Below are 21,230 nucleotides of genomic sequence, written 5' to 3'. Positions count from 1 at the left end.
ATCTCAAATTTTGCTACTTAAACATGCCTGGCAATTTTCACTGCCTACAGCATCCACCATTTACTTCAGCTCCAAATTCAACACCTGTGCATGGCCCTAATTCTTTATGCATTTTCAGTACTTAAAAAAATATATATATTTTCCCTATTTATATCTTAAAGATATTATTATTAATGAAATTCCATTTTTCCTGTATTTTAATTTAGATGCCTTATTAACAGTTCTCCATTCTGTGCAATTTCAGAATGTTTCAGCTCATCTTCTGCAGTCATAATTAATGTCTTCCTCACATTATCACATAAATCTTGACATAAGATATGTGTTACCTGGCAGATCTTCCTTTAAATACAGTAATTTTTGTAATGTCTTCATCTAATAAGGTATCTTACCAAGATTCCAGGAGGATGGCCTCTGGAGTTTGTAGGCAAATTACATGTATATCTCTATGTGTTTCTACCTAAAAAACCACAAATCATGATCCTCAAAGCCCCCTATTGCAGATTTCACTCTCCAATTCCACTGGTGGCATAGACTGCATCTCACTAAACAGGGAAAGCATTTCAGTTTGGAAACAAAACTTCTGTCTTATTCCCAAGAAGGGAACAGCAAGTTAACAACTATTTTCTCACCAATACAGTAAGGACAACACTGTCCCTTTCTCAAAACAGGTCTCTCACAGGATACCGGTGGGCAAGACTCAGAGTAGCATCTAATCACACCATCCATGCAAATGCAGCTAGTGCAGACATTGGGCTTCCAGGACTCAGCTGTCAGAAAAATATCTCCTTCATCGTTTTTGCAATAACTGGGCATGCTGTCATTGCTTGATGGGGAGGGCTGAAGAGATCCATCTGTAAATATAAACAGATTAGGTTATTTAACTGACAGTGGGTAACTTCTCTCACAGCTCCTTAACAGAGGGTTCACTCTTGAAGAACACACTGGTATTGTTACACAATGGCTCATTATTTCAGAAGAACTAGAAGGACAGAGCCTCATGCCTCTTCAGTCCTTACATGGGATGAAGATCTCATGACAGGCTCTAGCATAATGCTTATTTAGACCTTTATTGAGTTTACTAAAAAAAAAGGAAAAAAAAGAAAAAGAAAGCAAGAAAAAATAAGTGAAAAAAAAAGAAATAAAGCAACTTGGAAAAAAGACAGCAAAGTGAAAAACAATCACCATTAGAAGCAGCCCCTCCAAAAGTGACTCTGAATGCTCTGAATTGCATGGTATATAGGAATTCATCTCAAACAGGAGAGATTAAATTTTAAATCTAAAACCTGAATCCCAGCTTCTCCTCTGTCAGCCCAAGTCTTGAATGATGCAAAGTGAAAAGCTATTATGCTGCTGTCGCCTTCACTGGTGGACTTAGATGAGCTAATTATAAGCTGTTGAGAAACTAAAGGAACTTGATCGTGCTTCAGCCTGATGCCAATGGTTTGCTTTAATTTTCATGCCTGTCCATGGGGGAGACATATTCCTGCAATGAAGCTGTACCTTAACAGACACTATGGGTCAATGAAAGGACTGTATGTGCAGAGAAAATAATACACAAAGGAGAAGAAAAGAAAGGATTCGTAAGAAAACTGAGATCGGGTTCTCAATCTAACTGCATTAAGCTATGAGACTAAGTTTATTATACAGCCAGTGAGGAAAGATCAGCTCTTCCAAAACCGTATTTTGAAGTAAGCAAATGTTCATTATTAATACTGAAAAATATGTAGTCAGGAGAACTGGCTACCTTGTTTACTGAAAATATTGTCAGAAAAAAAGCCCCACACCCAAACAAATACCCTGTCGCAAAACCTAATGGCAAAACCTAACTTCTGTTTTTTCCTTAAGTAAAACTTTTAATTTTGGTTTTAATAAAGACTTATTTTCTTATTGACTTTACATGCAATTCACAGGTTTGTACTAAATTTTCACTGCAATAAACTCCCCCCTTTACTAAGTAAAATAGGAATTTATATTCATTTATAATTGAGTATCTTTCCTTGGGGGAAAGCAAATCCTGTTATCTTCTTGACACTGCTTTGATATCACTCAGCTACTTTCAAATCACTCTCAGAATGATACCATGTGAAGGTAAAAGCAAACAGAAGTATTTTTGAGACCAAATCCCAAACAGACAAGATAGTAATAAAAAGGTTCATAGAAACCAAAGCATGTAGAAAGAAAAGAAACAAGCCTGTATGTACCTAAAACTTTGACTGCTTTCAACATTTCTCTAATCCTGCATGTCTCCATAAACAAGTACATATTTCATAAACCTTCCAAGGATTCTGGTTCTCACACAACCCCTACATTATTAGATTGCCTTCAAAGATTTTCAAAGTTCAGGGCCACAACTCGTCTTTGCACGTAAGATCTCTCTTGCACACAAGTCAAGCTCTGCATTTGAATTAGAGGACTGCAGGCTGTCATTCCCAACTGCTGAAGAACAAAGGCACCACAACAACCACTGGAGCACCCACTGAAGCATTCTCATACTGAAAGCTCCGACATCCTCAGATCAAGGAAGGGTTCTGATGAAAGCTGGATGTCAGCACATACCTGGGCACTGTGGACAGCAGGAGTCCTGTGTGCGGGTGGGGTTTTGACAAAGAAGAGGTGGACAGACTTCAGTCTCACACAGGACACGTCCACTGTGGCATGTACATTGTGTGCAAGAATCAATGTTCCACGTCTCTCCTTCTACGAAGTATTCCCCACCAGGAGCATGACAGATTGATGGACTGGTGAGCTCTGGCTTTTGCACGATTATTTCATCTGGGAAAAACAGAATTGGAAGACAGGCAAAATAAACTGTGAAACTTATAACTAACAACTGTACACAAGATGAAGGATTTCTGTTATTATTGAAAATACATATATATATTATTCTTAATGAAGCTCTTTTGACTTTATGGCACCTGCATCTCATGAAAAATGGAAAATATATAAACAAGAAACAATTTGAGAATCAGTCTGAATAAAGACTAATTAATATAAATCAGAGATAACTTCAAGTATTCTTGGCATTTCAGAAAAAAATCAAACTAACCTGTGATTTTCTGAAAAATTCTAATGATCAGACAGTTTCTTAACTGCTAAATATAAACTGCGGCTACAGTTCCTGAAAGGATGGATAAGTAAGCTTCTCCTCTGGGATTTAGGAAGTCCAGGTACAAGTTAAGTTTCTCAACAGGTATGTGTCTGTATCATCTGTGTTGTTTGATGTTACATTAAAAAACCAACAAACAAGCCCCCTCAAAACCCTAAAGAAACAAATCCCAACCCACCAGAAAAGAAAAAGCAAAACACAGAATCCCTCCTCCAGCCCCCTAAAAACATATAAACATTTAACATCAGTGGAAGTACTTCATCACTGTTCCATTAAAAAAAAAAAATCTGCCATCTTTGAAAAAAAACTGCATCCAAAGAAATGCCACAGTGTGTAGGCTCATTCTTCCAGTAATTGCATCTCACCAAATGAACCATACTTTCTTTTCAAACAATTAATTACATCACCTCTGCAGCCCTGGCTAAAAGATTCACCCCAGCGGTTTAGAAAACAAGTTTGACCTCTTTCATATTAAGGAAGGAACTGAACCTGTTTCCCTTGTTCAGCATGAGTGTCCTCCAGCCTCTGGGGTATTAAAAAAAATGGGGAAACTCTTCACCTCTTGGTGTTGGGTACCTTGAGTGTTTAAGCACTTACCATCAAGAAAAGGTTATGCCACCCTCCTCAGCCTGCTTAAAATCCTTTGAAGCCTGTCCCACACTAGGGGCAATGTTGGCAATAATAGTTGCCTGCTTACCATGCTGGTTGTTTTCTACCTAGAGAGAGTCCACCAGCTTTCTCCATGCACTATGCAAAGATACCAAGATGTCTCACACAGCATGTTTTATTCAGCTGCAGAAGCCATGAGTTTGAAAGCTATGAGCTATAAAGTGAAGCTTCAGGCTTATAAGTGATGTCCTTTGGCCTGAATTCAACCCATTTAACATTAGACAGCTAAGTTAGGTGCCTCTGTTAAGAACCAAACCGCCTCAGTTTTTCCTATGCTATGAATGGAGGAGAACCAGACTGCCTGCTAACTATGCTACATGTCTAAACCACTTTCAGAAGGTGCCTCTCTCCTACTTCATTATAATGATGCCTAATATGAACATCATCCTAACCCAAATATCTCGGTTAAGGGGAGGAAAATTAAGTGTACAGCAGCTCCTCTAGTCATTTAGGCAGGGCAAGGCTCTCAAAGTGCTTATGGCTTCTCTTCGTGTTCCTAGCACTGGTGTTCCTGTCTGGAGAACGACGTTTGTGCCCTTTGCTCAAGGACACTGCCACATAGAAGAACCACCACTCATTTGTTTTCATTTCTGGACAATGATCAGTAGAACTCAAGGAGGCTTACTCTGGCTGATCTTACTCTATTCACAAAGTATCTGTGCTTTTCTTTCAGGGAATTATTTTCTCTTTCACTGATTTGCTTATGCTATGCTTTTCCAGTTGCTTACATTTATGAAGCACATACGTGATTCAGCATTTACCTGAAATGAGATTGCAAGTCTGCTGCCTTGTCACTGTTAGATTTTTATTTCAGCTGGAACAATGTATCTATCGCGTTATGCAATGGCATCCTAACTCACCATGGAAAAGGCAATACTGATTTTTTTCTGGAAATTTTCTGAGCCGTCTCCTTTGCATTTAGGTCTCTGCAAAGTCACAGGCCTGTTTTGCTACAGCTCGTTACTATTCCTGATCAAAAAAGCATAACCAGATAGTACTGCTGTATATATTGCCTACTGCATCATTGACAATGATGTATCTCTGCAACTGAAGTGCTACAAATGTGCAACGACTCTATACCTGAACAAGCAACTGGTCAAACAAATACACACTTTCTGAATAGCATGGTTCTGCAGAACACTAACAATTCGTGCTTTCTAAATCTGAAAGGAAACCTGGAGATTTCCACAAGCATTGTGATGATCCATATAAACCTTTTAATATATAGAAATAGGGTTATAAGGAACATTTTAGCATTCAAAAATTCATGAGTATGCTGACAGTAGAATGAAGTCCGGGATGACTCTTGGGGACCTAACAACAGAATTGCTGGAATTGGAACAACCACCATACATTGTAGATGTTGAATCTTGTTTGTTTATCTAAGGCAAGACTGACATGTTATCCTGCCCCCATCCACATGACATATTCCATCCCCTACAATACTACACAAATCATTGTGGAAAGGCCGAAAGAGAGATAGACCCTTTGGAATACTGCATCTTTTTGGGGACTTATGTTTTTCCAGTTACTACAAGGTGTGACCGGATTGGAGATCACTCTGTGTCTAAGCAATCTAAAGAGATCGGTTATCTTAGGTCACAGGGAGGATGTAGCACTCTTCTCTGTCACTTTCAGAAAGAGGATCTGGCTGCTTATTTTGCCCCTGGGATTTCCTGTTCTTTAGAAAGAATTTGAAACAGTTCATAATTGCTTATATCCTGCTAGTACTGTCTTACTGTTCTGCTATTTATAGACGTTTCATGAGCCTCATTGTTCTTACTCCTAACATGAGCTCCAATAAAGTCATAGACAATATAACTGTATTACAACTTAATCTACTTAGCACATGAAATACTGTAGGAATAATTCTGAAAACAGAGGGCATTAATCTTACACTCCACCCATACTTTTTCGTAGATGTTTTTCATATTAACACTTGTTAAAATTATATTGGAATGCAACATGAACTGTACTTGGCATTCCCACTGAAAGTATTAAAGTAATCTACTGCTGGTGGCATAGGAGCTTTCCCTCAGAACACAGAATCATAATGTTTGATTACTTAAGACATCTGTTTGTGTACATCTTTGAGGGGTTGTAAAACATACATCAGGAGATACATTTTAATAAAACTCCACTTTAAAATCAGAAAATGAAAATATAATGGCTTATTACAATACTTGTTATTATAGGTAACAGACTAGAAACTTTTACTACTTTAAAGATTCCAATGTGTCAAAGATTAACATGTTAGGACCCACAACATGCATATGTCTTAAATATTTAAGTTCCCATTTTCCACAGCTGAGAACTTAATGACAGCAACTCACCACGTTACATTTGGGCACAGAAACCTTCATCTATGCCTGCTACTGAAGTATGCATGAGATTATTTTCATGTATTAAGAAACAGAACACGAGAAAAATGAAACTCAATTACAGAGCATGTAGAAGAAATCACGTGTTACCTGGACACGATGGACAACACTGCCCTGGATGTATGGTGGGGTTACCACAATTGGGAACAGGGCAGGTGATCAAGGCACACATTTCCCGTCCATTATGACAGTAACATTCCCTGCAGCCATCGTGCCAGCTCTCCTCATTCTCATGCCGGCGCCCATCCATGGACAGGCAAGAGCCTGTTTTAACGGGAGGCATAAGAGAAGCCGTTGCCTCTGCAAAAAATCACAGAAAAATGAGGTGTCCTGATAAGCATCTGTTGCTGAGGAAGAAATACCAACTTCATGTCTGGATTGCATTTATTTTTAAAGCACATATAAAGCCAAGTGAAAAACAGTTCTTTCATTTACACTTAGAAATAAAGTAACAACACACAGGAAACAACTAGAAGGTATACTGAAGGCACAATAGGATGTAGTAGAACGTATTTCCTTGGAAAATAGAATCACTTCCTTCTGTTGAACCTATACTTTTTTAAATCAACCAGAAATGCAGTAGTGTCTAAATAATGTAAGAAAAAAGGAGAAATGCAATGGAGGGAAATAGCAGAAAGCTTGAAGCATATTTAAAATGAAATACTTAAATACCATAGCACATTAGATTATCTATAATGTATCTGATAGCAAGTAGAATATAAAAACATTTAAATAAGCTATGGATGGTCTTACGAATGATAAAAAATTGCAATCAGGTGCTAACAGGGTAATGGTAGATACCGGAAATATTACATAAAGTACTTCCTGTGAGAAATTATTTGTTTACATTACTATGAAAAATGAGACATTTGGAAGAGAATTACAGGAATTTCATCCCTCATTTCTTTTAGCTTTTACTGAGAGGAGAATACAGTAGCTTAGACTGTGGCATTACTTGCACTCTGTCACCACAAACAGTTGGTCTAGAGAGGATAAAGTTTCATTTGTATCTTGAGGGGTATTTAAGTGCTGCAGGATTCAGCCTCAATATATTCTTTGTTAATCAGCAGAGTGAATTTAGAGCCAAACACTCCCTCATCCACATCACTATTATGATGAAGGATGTAGGATCAGTTTGTCAGTGAAGTGACTCCTTTTCAGTGGTATGTCAACCATATTCTGCTGACACACACACACACATATATAAGGTTATTTGTACTAAGATCTTAATTTCATTTACTTTTGGAAAAGGATCATGTAAGAGAAGTAGTAATGTTTACATGTAATTTTAGTAAGTGTTCAGGTTTTTTTTGCTTGTTGGTTTTTTGGTTGGTTGAGGTGTGGTTTTTTGGGTTTTTTTTGCACACTAGCATGTAGGTCAGCACTTCTTCAGCTGTGGCAGATCTATCAAAGATGATCTCACAAGCAGATGGTACAAGCTAGTTTGAGGCACATTATCAGAATAGAAAGTCAATACACAGAAGTTACATTAGTATACCATTCTGTGAACTAAACAGAAATGCTGCTTAAGGATAAAATACTTCTTAGAACAGACTTCATCCTATTGTATGAACAGAAATACTAAGAAAAAAACTTCAGTTACTACACTTTCATACTTTAGTATCAGAATATTTAAATTATGATGTGAATTAATGTCACTGAAATACTGCTCTATATTAAAATGATTATTGACACTCAGAAATCCTACGTAGTAAGACTCCATTTATTTAGGAAGGGAAAAGGGTATCTGAAGCAACCAGACTTTTTTTCCTGAAATATTCTGAAGTACACTCCAAAATTTGGAGAAACATACATAGGCAGCTATTCAAAATTAAGTTCACAAACTGAGATTGTAATTAAAAATTGAAAAGTGAAAACAGTAAGTACAAAGCTAATACTTGAAAAAATCTGATGTGTAAATACAAAATGGGAGTAACTGGCTAACTAGAGGTATGGTTGAAATGATCTGAGATGCAGTAGTTCACAAGGAAAAGAAGTCTATAATGTGATACCACTGCAGAAAAGGCAAGTTCAATATAAGATACAAGTACAGGAGCACTGTAAATTTTTAAATACAGCACTACTACCTCTGCTAGTCTGAAGATTTTACTATGGCTAAAGTACAATATCAAATTTTTGAACAGTGATGAGAAATCACAGTAACTGGGTTTGTTTGACTTAGAAACCCATTTCCCGCCCAAAAAAATGTTTTTAAGTCTCCAGTTGCAACCCCTCGAATATTGCAAGAATTCTAAAGGGAATGGGGCTCAGCTGCTCCATACATCTGCTAAGCTTAGGACAAGAAGTAACCAGTTCAATGTGTATAAAGGGAGACAGAAATTTTAGAAAATTCATTTTTAAATGTCATATGTTTCTAACCACAGGTAAACACTATTTTAGAAAGGTTTGGTTTTTTCTCTTTCTGTTTTGTTCTGGTTTTTTATGTCTTTTGAAAGTGGAGATTCTTAATAAATTAAATCTTAGACAAACATCTGTCAAGGATTATCCAGATACACTCTATTCTATGCAAGGGCAAAGAAGTTGACTCAGTTTTTCAGAGTACTACTCCAGCCTGTACTTCTATGGTCCTACATCTATTAATCCTAGCATAAGCTATTTCTGGCAGAAGCAATTTAGAAAGTGGAGCTAATTCACAGGCAGGGGATTTACCCATCCCTTCCTCTTACTTAGGGATTCTGGGTCAAAATTTTAACAAGGACTCACATTTTCCCCATAACATACTGGTGATTGCTCTAATCATTCTTTGACAAACTGCTAATGAAGTGATGTTGAAGTGATATGCTCATGGCTTGGTATCTTTGTGATCATGACAACAATAAAGACTACTCAGAGAGGGATCAAGTTAATTTCACTAAATAATTGTGCATGTTTTAAAATCCATACTTGTTAGGGTGAACACTTAAAAGTGTGCATACACGTAATTAGTGACCAAAGTTTATAGTCTGGGAGGCAATTATGGTACATCTAAGGGAACACTTGGCATATATTTAGTCACAGCATTATGACAATCAGGAAAAGTGTTCTGATTGTGAACATGGAGACAAATGACAAGCTGAGTGATAAGAATTAACTCGATGGGACACCATTCAACATCTACCCTTTCTTATTTAATTTTTAGAATTTTAATTTCTAGTAAAAGTCATATATTGCAGCTTATGTCAATGAAACACATGGAGATGAGCAATGAAGGAAGTCTGATACCCAGAGTAATATAAAACACAATCTGAAAATATCATAAAAACGAGACATGCTAAAAGCAGCACAAGTATAAGGCAGACAACAAGTGAACATCTGATCTCAATATCCACCTTGAACGTGGTGGTTACAGGTTTGGCATGTGGCATGTGTGAATTTTTTAGCTTAAGAATACCAAGACCTTTCTCCTGGGTTAACTGTTCTCTCTACTCATTGCTCATTAAGATTGCCTGAAAAGCATCCAAGAAACAGCACTCCAATTTTAGGCGATATACTGGACATCTAACAAATCCAACACTCGTTTGTAAAGAAAAGACAATGGTGAAGAAGCCAAGGTGAACATTACTACTGAAAAAAATACCCTCAACTAGCTTATTATTAGTAGTTGCTTATTAAGAGCCTGATACAATTTTTATTAATGATAACAAACTTTTTGTGCCTTTGTAGTGGGAGATGAAAGCAGAGCTGAAACTTTCTGTTGAAGCAAAGATGAACAGATAACAAACACCACCAAAACAATACATTCCTCTGAGCAATGTTGAACCAACTCCTCCCCAGTTACCATATTTTTAATTTGTAGGTATTCTGTGCAGTATTGCTTTTCTTTTACTCTGGTTTCCCCCTGCTTTGAAAACAAGTTGTAGTTAGAGGTGGTAATGCAGTGGCACATACCTCTGCACTTGCAGATAACACAGCCATGACTGTTCTGCTGGAAGCCCAATGGACAGATTTTACCACAAGGCAGGTTGGGGCACTTCTTACACCGACAGATTTCACAGCCATGCTTGTTCTTCCTAGATGACCAAAATAATTTGTAAAAGGTAAGCAAGTCACTTAAAATATCTACATCTTTAAAATAAGAGCATCCCCCCTAAGGAAGTGACTGATGAGCAAAGAAAATTATTGTTAAGTGTCACCCTTCGATTCAGTGGTTTTATGGGCTGTACAAGTCTCCATCCCTGGCATGTGCTCCCTCCATTCTGTGAATTCTATGCTGAATGTTTCCTTGTCTTTTTTCAGAAAGGCAGATAATACTATTCAAACTTTAGGCACACACATGCTAAACAAAGAAAAGACATGGGAAGTTATAGAACACGACCTAGGAGGACAGAGGAGAAATAAATTATGTAAATCTCTAGAAAGCCCAGCTTCAAGTTTCAGAAAACTTTATCTAATTTTTAGTTAAAAGGCTGAGAATAAAAAATTGTCTTACAGTAGAGTGGAGAATGAAAGACTTTCTGTATGCCTACCCCATCAAAAGGAATGCTTCTTTCCATTAATGTGTAGCGCTTTCAAGCAGTGAGCTTTATTTAGCAGATTTTTTCAGACAGTTATGAAAAGGTTCTGGTTTCTTTAAAGATGCAAAACTCAGTATTTCCAATTACTAACTTTTAACAGTCTTAAAAAAAGAAATCACAAATATGATGATTACTCCTTAACGGTTCACTCTCTAATATACTTTTCTTGTAATATTTCCTTCTTCTTGTCCTATTTGTGACTAAGTAGTTACATTAAAATAGAGATTTGTCCTCCATCACATCCCATGTTTTTAATGATCATAACATGCATGGAAGTCAAATACATGGTATTTTAAAAAAGAATTTGGCACAGTAGCAGTAAACTGAACAAATACACTATACAACCACAACTCTAAATAATTTTCACACCAAGGTAAAACTCGAAGTGAAATGATCCTAAAGTAGTTCTTGCCACAACTTTAGCCCTTTATACTACAAACAATTCCATACTTAGTTATCTTTAAATGTTGCTAATTTCATTCAGTGTAATTATTCACGTATTTTGCAGAGAATGACAGGATTAGAGTGCTCATTTCCAATTTCTAAAAAATTGAATTATCTGAAAGCTTTATTAAACATTCATCACTTAAAAATACCAGCCAAGCATTGTGCATAATAAAATTACATTCTACATGTAAACCCAGAATTTAAATTGAGAGCTATTTTCCAAATAGCTTAAAAAGGTTTAAAGTTCATCTGTTTTTCAGGTGCACAAAAATGTATGGGAAAGATCATTCCAAAGACAGGGTTCTTGAAAACACCGGCATCAGCTTGAAATCAACTTGTTCTTAAATCATCGTAATCCTACAACTACCATACTATGCCCATTAAAATGTGCTGTTATTTGTAAAATGCTTTTGCTACTTAGTTCACATAGATTTTCTAATAAAACTGTTTTGCACACACTTTAATAAAAAAAAAAATAAAGGAAGGAGAGTGTGTTTTAGCTTATCTAAGTACAAAACCCACATACGTAAATTCCAATTTTCCTTTGTAGGTCAATATATTAACTATGTGGTATATACAGACTAAAACTTACTGCTCTTTCTTTTCTGTGACTTCCCTCTGGTTCTACTTTCTCCCACTTGCAAAACTGAAAATAACTCTCAGCCACCCCTGAAGTCAACATGCCTGAAGATAATTTTATTATCTCCTTAATTTAAAATTCTTTGTTTTCCTGTCTCATTTACTACTCAGTATACTAAGAGGACACACCACAGTGAAGACGGCTATTAAAAAACCTGCAACATTTATGAACAAGGGTCAAAGAGAACCCTAGAATGAACCAGAAATTTAAGGAGTATTATTATCAAACACTAGGAATTGCAAGTATAGAAAATTTCATTAAAAATAATTTAAAAAAAATTATGTATGAATGTTATCTGAAGATCTGCTGTCATGAGGTAGAAATTAAACTATTATGAAAAGCAGGCAGTAACATGGAATGAACCCATAAAAAATAAAACATATGGTAAAATATATATATATAGATGCCACCAGAACCAATTATTAAGAAATTTCTGTAACAAAAGACCTGCTCAGTTTTCATCACCTGTTCCACAATTGAATAAATACCACAAATATGGAGAAAGAAGTCCACCACAAATACAGATTTTGAACGCATTTACAAAAACGTAGATAAGACATAGTACTGTTCTTCACAAATCCTGTAATTACCAGAAATGTCTCACTAAAACTAGTCTGCTGTCATATCAACATTAAAAGAAACTTGAAATACTAGATAATAACTTGAAGAAAATAAATGGGCTATAAAATGAAAGGTTATCAAAGCATGCCAACAGAATTTCAAAAAGCTACGTGCAAGAGATATTACTTGTAAGTAGCTTTCCCATCTTGTTTGACAAATTCTTCAAAAAAATTTAAGCACTGCTTTGCCTTCATAATCTGCTGGTTTTTGAGCTGCTGCTTCCAAATCTGTTGATCAAAATCCATTTTGAAGAATACTGCACTCTCACATCCATAACACCATTGTATTTTCCCACCCTTCCCCCCGCTTTGCCACAAAGGAAACACAAGAACATATTCCTGGATTTCTGCATATTTTCAGTACACACAGGGATTGCTTTAAGTGTGCTTTCAGGATGAGAATACGTACAAGTATCCAAAGGGACAGTACTTGTCACATACAATGGGTTTGCACTTCTTGGGCCGCGGCCGGCACTGACAGATCTCACAGTTGTGGGCGTCAGTCTGGAAGCCGAAGGAACAGTCCAAGGAACAGCCTGAAATGAGGCCGGTGCACAGCTCCTCTCCTGCAAAGGACACACGCAGTTTATCACAATATGAAAACTGTTTATATCAAACACATCCTCAGCAGACCAAACCTGCTCCCTTTTACTTTGTAACTTTCTTAATACTGCTAGGCCTTACCTTCAGACTGTCCTATTTTTAAAATATTTGACAGAATTCTTCAGTAATGACCCAAACTGTATGAGTAGACACTACAGGATTCTTCAGTTCCTGTGAGCAACTTGGGGAGTACCACCTGGTACCACAAACTAACATGATTTTGTGAACAGATGCACAGCCAAGTCCAACATCCATGACTCCATTGGCTTTTAATAATATATCTAAAATAACACATACTTGCCACACATTATATGGGTTTAATAGGCTTTTGTTCAATATAGATCATCTTTATTTCTCCTCTGCTTATTTTAAATAGAACTGAAAGGGTGGGATATATTAAAATCTTTTATTCTTTATGCTGTTTGCTTTCAACTTGATTTAGACCTGCTTTTAAAAAATATAACTGTGATACCCTAAGATGTGATCTAAGCTTAGAGATGCTAGACTAAAAGATCTGTCTCTTTAAGTCCAGTACCAAGTTTCATCTGCCTTTTATGGTATAAGGAAGATGTAGAACTGTTGGCATCTCAATTTTTCTGGTACAGAGATAAATAATGGTCATTATATTCACTCTCATTGCAATTTACTATTTTGAGATTAATCAGTTTCTTCTCACTTTTCTTCAAAGAAGAAATGCCAAAGAAATGCCAAAAAGACTACTCTTAACGTATTGTGGGATACAATGTTCTTTTATTGGCTGCAGAGGTGAGAAGAAACAGAAAATTATGGGGTTTTTTACACTAGTGATGCAAAACACAAGCGAAAGAAATACCCATTATTACAATAGCCAAAGTGAAATCAAAATCAAAATAGGAAAAGGGGGAAATATAATTAAGATCATTCGATATTAGAATATGATGGGTGATATCCAAAGGCCTGACTTTAAGAGTGATATTTAAAGGATGGCTGATCTCTAGCTGAAACATCCACACCACTATAAAGTATTGGTAGTACAGAGGTCAGCTGAAGAGTATTCTTCCAGATGTGCTCCTCGTTTGAGCCCTGAAGACCACTTTCCTTTAGGGGGATGAACATTTAGGGACACAGTTTTTCCAAAGCAAAGATCAGTTATTAACACTGGCTTATTCTCTAACATGGTAATTTACTGAAGGAAAATTACAGAAGGAATCTTTGCTTTACTTAAATGCTTCCTCGTCTGTTTTTGTAATGTTGCATTTAAGACTGCAAAATATAGACTTAACCAGATGTGGCAAAGCTAAGTGTTTCCTCATCTATTCTACCAAGTTAATGCTCATCTGGTAAAGAAAGCATGTTTCTTACTGTCTCAGAATGAGACCAAAACCTCAGAAAAAACTGGCAAATTCACTGCCTACTTCTGCAGTGGAATTTGGGCATGCAAGTGCAATACAACATAAGAGTTTCATTATCCCAACCAACAGTGCTCAGTTTAAATAGGATGAATATAATCAGGGTCGTGGGTCTCACCTCTTCACTTTTATGCAAATTTGGTGTCTGAAGAAAAAAGGGTGCAAGTTTGGTGGGGTTTTTTTTGCCATTCAGAATACAGAAAAAGAAATGCCCGATCCTTTCATAACCTCCAGAGATTGTGTCTGGAAGCAGAGTATCAATACCACAAGATTTAAGCATTTATTCTCAGTCAGATCTAACCTTTGCACAGCAACAGTAACCCTTATCTCAGGTTCTTGCTTTAGAGAGAAACACACATACAAAGATCTTCATGAGGGTTTACACATTTTTGGAGGATTAAGTCAGGCCGATCTACCAAGAATACTAATCTTTTTAATATGTAGCCACTAATGCTGATTTTAAAACATTACAATGCAGAGGAAACTTCGATATTTTTCTCTGGTAAAGAGTGACTTATGCTTAACACAAATACTTTTCTTGAAGCAAGTTAAAATAATGAGAATTTTTCTTTCACTTATGAGCCTTTATACTAGGATGTTTGTACAGAATTATTCCCTAGCAACACACAGTGATAATTAAATTTAACTGAACTTTTCATTACACAAAACTTTATAAGGTAGTCGTAATTTTTAAAGCCAGGCTTGAATTTTATAAAGAATGTACGGAGAAGTACACTAGGTTATCTCCAAAAAAATTATGTCCAGTTATGATCTTTGATACTAAGTTATGATATCTCCTGCAGATGCTCAGAACTGATCAGTGAATAAACCTGGAATTGCACAGGTTGAACTGAGCAGAGCCACTCATTTTCAGAAGCATACTTTGTCAGGGAGATGAAATGTTTATGTGGCTGCCTATAAACAGGAGGATCATGAACACAGGTGAAGAAAAAGGAAGGTACATATGCAAAAGCATGGGAGAAATAAACAGGCATCTTAAAAAAGTAAAAGGAAGAGCTGGAAATAACAATTAAAAAAAATATCTAAAAAAACAGAAAAAATAACAACTTCTTTTTTAGTCAGCATATTTCTTCATCTTATTTGTCTCCAGATTATCTGCTAAGGAGGGCTATCAAAGTGCAAAATCCAGGTTTGACTAAGAAGTTATAGAAGATGGCAAAATAGGTATGCCTCAGAATCCCACAGCCAAATACTTTGTTTTCAGTCTTCTATTCTGCTCTGATTTGGTTAGTGAAACTGCTTTTCAGAAATGCAAAACAAGTTTGTTGCATTTAAAGTTAATATGCTTTATTAAAAGGCCCAGGGTGTCTAGGGCAGTGCTACACAAGAACGAAGACATCCCAAGTGTCTCATCCTAAGTAGCTCATGACGTTAAGTATACTTAAAACTCAAATAGACAGCTGACATACTGACCAGGAGATCCAGTCTCGAAGCAATATCCTCCTTGCTTAATCCTTTACATAGTGAGTTATCCGCAAAAGAATTTTCACTTTGTAAGTGGCCAAGAAAGAAAAGTTCTTCAGAGCCTTGAGGTGGATGACTAATAATCACCATTGCCTCTCAGGAACAGACAGTGAAGAGCGTATGAAAAATCATCAAAATTCTGGCTATGTCAAACATAAAGGGAAAGTTTGTTGAAGTCAGTGCAGACAACTGTTAATGTATGGACTTTCTAGTGTTATGTCAATGTTATGTATGAGGTGATCAGAATTATCTCCACAGACCTCTGCTCACTGTCTTTCTAATAAAATGCTGAAAATTACATTTCTGATAAGATGCTTTTTACTGAAATTAACATGTTATTGCACTTAAATTTCTGATACTATGACAGTACAAACTGTGGAAGTAGATTTTAAACAGTTTTCGAAAAAAATTCTCTACGAAGAAATGTAGTGTCATGAAACTAAGAATGTGAATTCTGGTCTGCTTTCTGATTTTACATCTAATCATCTAAATTTATCCTATTAAAACATTATTAAAAACATGACAACTGCAGGCAGACTCTAAATGAAGTACCATCTGGTACACAGAGTTTATGTCTGCTGCACAGGCCTGTTGAAAAGGACAGTCCAGCATTTTAAGCCAGGTATTTTTTTCAGAAAATTAAGTGAATCACCAATGTCACAAAGCAAAGCGTAGCTATCGGAGAAAGAAGAGAAAGAGAAAAAGATTGAAAAGATTGCGAATCTAAAAATTCAAATATGGATCCAATTCAGTGTATATAACTGTCATACTGACAATTTTTCTATAGCCTTAGCTATTGGTTTAAATTAAACATTGCTAAAATAATCACTATTCCATTAAGAAAAGATAGTAAAACCGGATTTTTTCCTAAGGTTTTGCATTTCAAGTGACACATACTGAGGAACAAGGAGAACTAGTTCATGACAGTCAACTGCAATGAACTGAGGAAATTTATTATGACAAAATGTTGGAAGGTATTCATTTGAGGGTGTTTTCCATCTCTGCTTAGATAAATGTCATGAGGAAAATTAATCCAAAATCATGGAATGCATTTACAGAGAAGAGATACGGCCTTAACTGGTCTAATAACGGCTTCAAAAGTGTATCAAGGCAACCAGACAGGCTGAAATGAGGGTATAGTAAACATTTTAAAAGCTAATGGAGAAGAAAACTACCATTCAGAGTTTGACTGAACTGCATTATGCACTTGCATGTCACTGCAACTCTAACAGAATGAGATCAAGCTTCTGATCACATAGTATAAGCTAGTCTTTTGTTTTCGTGATTAGTTATAGTGACATCACATATAGGGAACTAAACTGATGGGTAGATAGGAGGTAGAAGAATAAAACAGAAACAGAATGATGAACAGGAAATCAATTAAAGGGAAGACATCTCTCATTGTGCTGCTAAGGGAAATATCTGGGTGGAGAGTAGAGTTCTACTCTACTACTCTAGTTCTACTCTAACTCATGGTTAGTAGAAACATGTTCATTAATTTTTCTTATAAAACATGAAATGTCAGTAAGGTCGTGCCAATACAGAAAACAATTTGCACGACAAGCTCAGAGTTTCGATGCAGGATATTGGTTGATCCCAGAATGATACTGACGAGATATGACTTTAGGAAAAGTTGAATGTTTTCCTGAATGTCTCAGGCTCATTGAAGTGTATTTTTACTACAAATATTTATCTTTTTCATGTGACGACATTAGCTGAAATACTACATAAAATGCTGAAAGATTAAGTACAGTAGAAGGCTAGGACACTAAACATGGAAAGGTTGTTTGTCCTGAACCAACAATGTTATTAAATAGTCTCCTGCTTAGAACTAATACTCACTTGAGGACTAAAATGCATCGAGTACTTATAGCAGTGAATCCCGCCCACACAACAAGATCATGCAGTTTTCTTTGCCATGTGCACCCACGACTGCAAAAGCAGCAGCAAAGTCAGTTACCAACAGGTCCAGTTGGTAGTTCACAGTCAGTCACAGTCTTCACTAGTCCTCATCATAATGGCAAAAGCTATTGCTTACAGATTTTGAGTCCTCTAAAGACTGCAGTACTAGACAATACTTTGTTCTGTAGTTTGCTACAATTTAACACATTATATGCTGACATAAATATGGGAATTTCAAATTATTTGATTCATTTGGATCAATTTAAAATGATGCTGTTGGAAAAAATACAAGCAGAAAGAACAGCTGAAGATTAGTTGGTCTTCCAAAAAACCCATTTGTGAATTATTAACAAACAAATAGATATTGGTGAGGTTTTTAAGCCTGATCACCATCGCCCATAAACTCCTTTTAAATATAACGATTTCTTTCCCCCCCTTTCTCCACACACTTACAAACCCTTTCATACATACAGACTATAATAAAACAAATATTGATCATTTCAGAAGAGCATGACAGCATTAAAGAGGAATCTCTTTAGGATACGGAGGATGGGACAACACTGTAGAAGAAAGTCTTGAGAATTGATGATTACCAAGATATGGTGAGGCTCTACACAGCATGTTACATACAAACTATGTGGTGTTTTAAAACTCTTTTCCACTAAATATCTTACTCTCAACACTAACATCAACTCTATTTTTAAAAGGTTGTCTGATACCTGTAAAACTGAGTCACTGGCTGCTGAAGGAATAAAACATGTTCAAAAATCAGCATGTAACAGCAGCTGACATACTGATGTGATCTACCACAGTTGAGGTCCCACCTCGCAAACAAGACAACAACATTCTGTCCCATATGTTAGCAATGTCTGCATTTGGCAAAAGTAACTTTGTGGAATATTTCAGATACAATACAACCTCTCCTTCCCAGGTATAGCATCTCAGGGGCAACGCATCTCAATAGGAATCACAGGTCTTTGTCCTAAATTGAAACCATTGTATGCATGATTTATTTGTGATTTCAGAGTGCTCACATCCCTACCTCACATCCTCACATGAACCTACAAATATTTGGAGTTATAAAATATTGCCAAAAAAACCCCCGAAAAGTAAACAAAATTCAATTCCTTGAATTGCATGTTAGCTCTAGAAAGGGTCTTCTGCTTGAATTTCTAATAGCTTGACTGTAATTCCAGATCTTTTTTTTTAAAGAAGACTTTCTTTTTTCTATCATATATATGGTATTTAAAAAACTCCAGGCTCTTAAACTGGGATATTTATGTTTTTCCAATAAATTATTTTACATATGGACACACTGATATATGCACTGTAAGGACTGAAAATCTTCTTACTCTAAGAAGTTTTGAAAATGCATTCGGCGTTGAAATACTTTTAGTTTTCAGTCCTCTAATTCACAGATGAAAAAAATAACTGCCAGAGAATATTAATAAATACATGACAAGGACTATGTCAGTATTTCAGCTTGGCTTAGGCTGGTGTCCATTCTTGAAAATTTGTAGCATGGCTACACAAAGCTAGCTACATACCTTTACCAGCATTATTTTCTTGATGCTGAGGACAGATCATATCAGGAGAACTGTTTCACAGTACCTTTACAATTAAGCACTCCTCAGCCGTCCTCTCGGTGTGGATTGCTACTGCTGGTTATTCTTCGGGGGTGGGGATCTGGGGAGGCAAATTTATGAAGGAGAAAACTAGGTTACTTAACAGTAACTGGAATTCTCTGAATATATTGCCTCCACAGATCCACACTAACCCTCCCTCCTTTTGTTAGACTTAAATCATGATTCACAAAAGCTGGATAAAAATGAAGGGACTGGGCACTGTGAAAAAAACCCTGTTTAAAAAAATAGTCTTGTGAGTCCATTGAGGCAAATCAACCACTTGGATACTTGCTCTAAACAAATCTAGGATTCACATACAACACATGAAGTCATTAAAATGAAATTGTAGCGGTGACATCTCAAAGGTGGAATTACTGTAGAATGATCAAGCTTCAAGCACATTGGTTTTGGTTTGTTTTTTTTTTTCATAAGTCAAGCCAAGTGAAGTCCTAACCTGCTTCTACTGCACTAGGTATACTGTAAGCACTAACTCCAAGATATTGTAATCTTCAGAGATCCTGCTGAAGACTTTCACTCTCGTGAGAAAACAGATAATATTTATTTGGCATGAGTTGTTCATCATAATTCCATCCTCTTCAGGGAGAACTTCCACTATCTTGCACGTGTGCTTAGAGTTAGTATTTTTGTTCTACTTAGAATATGTACTTTTTTTCTGATCTGAGCCTTAAATTTTTAGGAAACGTGCTTCATCCTAAATTTTCCATGGTTGTATTTCATTAACTCAGGTCTTATATGTAATAGCTATTCCTTTTTACATCACTGCAGAAGGATAAGACATCCTTTTTCTGTCTTACAGAATTACTCAAAAATCTAATATGTGCTCTCCTTTGCACTAAGAAAGATTACCTGGACTTTTATTTTATAACTTTTATTTTCCATGGAATTTGTTGGGAAATCAAAGTAACAGTGGAAGATAATTGCTACTGAAACAGAAGAGTGTTACCTAATTTATATTTTACTTTACTACTTCCAGGAATTATGCATTGCCTGAAGAATATTTTGTGTAATTAGTGTCCAATTACTGTCTAACCTCAGTTTGACATAGAAATAAACACAAAATTAGTTTATTTAAATGGGAAAAATTAACACTGAGGGAGTTTACATGTTGAGAACACACATCCCTGAGTATGGACTACTTACAGAAATACAGGAATGAAATATTCAAATTTTGGCTATAAGACTGAAAGGTTAGGACTCTAACTATTGTAGAACTAACACACAAAAACGAGGAGTTGAAATGTGTTCTCTTGCTGCAGTCCCCACAAAGTTTTCTTAGGCTTTTTTCTATCATCAGTCCCTACACTTTTTCAGAGACTTAACTGTTGCTATTTATAGACAGCCTGTAGATGAACCTACCTACCTTTCCTCAAACCTACCAATCCTGCCTTTGAATGCCTATGCAACTAAATGAAGACCCACATAGTCAAAGTCCATGCCGGAATTTCACTCTGCTTCATCAGCTATAAAGGGAGATGGTGTGACTTTGCCAGAATATTGAGGACCATGCTTCTGGTGCGTGCTAGTATAGACTGAATGACAGTGCCTCCTTTTAACTCCATGGCAGAAAACGTGTTCTTCTCTTTAAAGGAAAAGGTATCAACACTTCCAAAATAATTTCTGTGTGGATCCATAGAATGTGCATTGAGGAGAAGGTGGTTTCATGTTGAGAGAACTGTGCAAACACATAACATACCAAGATTTCTTATTTTTCAACAGTGATTGCATGACTTGCTTTGACAGACAAAAGAGACCACGGCATGAAGTGGAAGGTGATGAATTATAATGTGCAGGGGAAACGACTCATCTCAGTCTTCTACAATGGCATGCCA

The 21,230-nt window shown here is 36.3% G+C and overlaps 1 protein-coding gene across 4 annotated transcripts in view; it reads right to left on the bottom strand.

The window, feature by feature from the left end:
• The window catches only part of CRIM1 (cysteine rich transmembrane BMP regulator 1), a 175,659-nt gene that overhangs the window by 10,053 nt on the left and 144,376 nt on the right, over window positions 1-21,230 (bottom strand). For all 4 annotated transcript variants that reach the window (XM_082302962.1, XM_082302965.1, XM_082302963.1 and 1 more), the window contains 5 exons: window positions 12,787-12,943; window positions 10,045-10,166; window positions 6,247-6,456; window positions 2,557-2,772; window positions 630-851 (listed from right to left, as the gene is read on the bottom strand). In XM_082302962.1, coding sequence (XP_082159088.1) covers window positions 630-851; window positions 2,557-2,772; window positions 6,247-6,456; window positions 10,045-10,166; window positions 12,787-12,943 — 927 coding nt within the window. The remainder of the gene's footprint in view (window positions 1-629; window positions 852-2,556; window positions 2,773-6,246; window positions 6,457-10,044; window positions 10,167-12,786; window positions 12,944-21,230) is intronic.

The sequence above is a fragment of the Coloeus monedula genome, assembly GCF_965178545.1.
Source record: "Coloeus monedula genome assembly, chromosome: 2".
Classification (NCBI taxonomy): Eukaryota; Metazoa; Chordata; class Aves; order Passeriformes; family Corvidae; genus Coloeus; species Coloeus monedula.
Note: the sequence above shows the minus strand (reverse complement) of the source record. Positions and strands in the feature narration are given on the sequence as shown.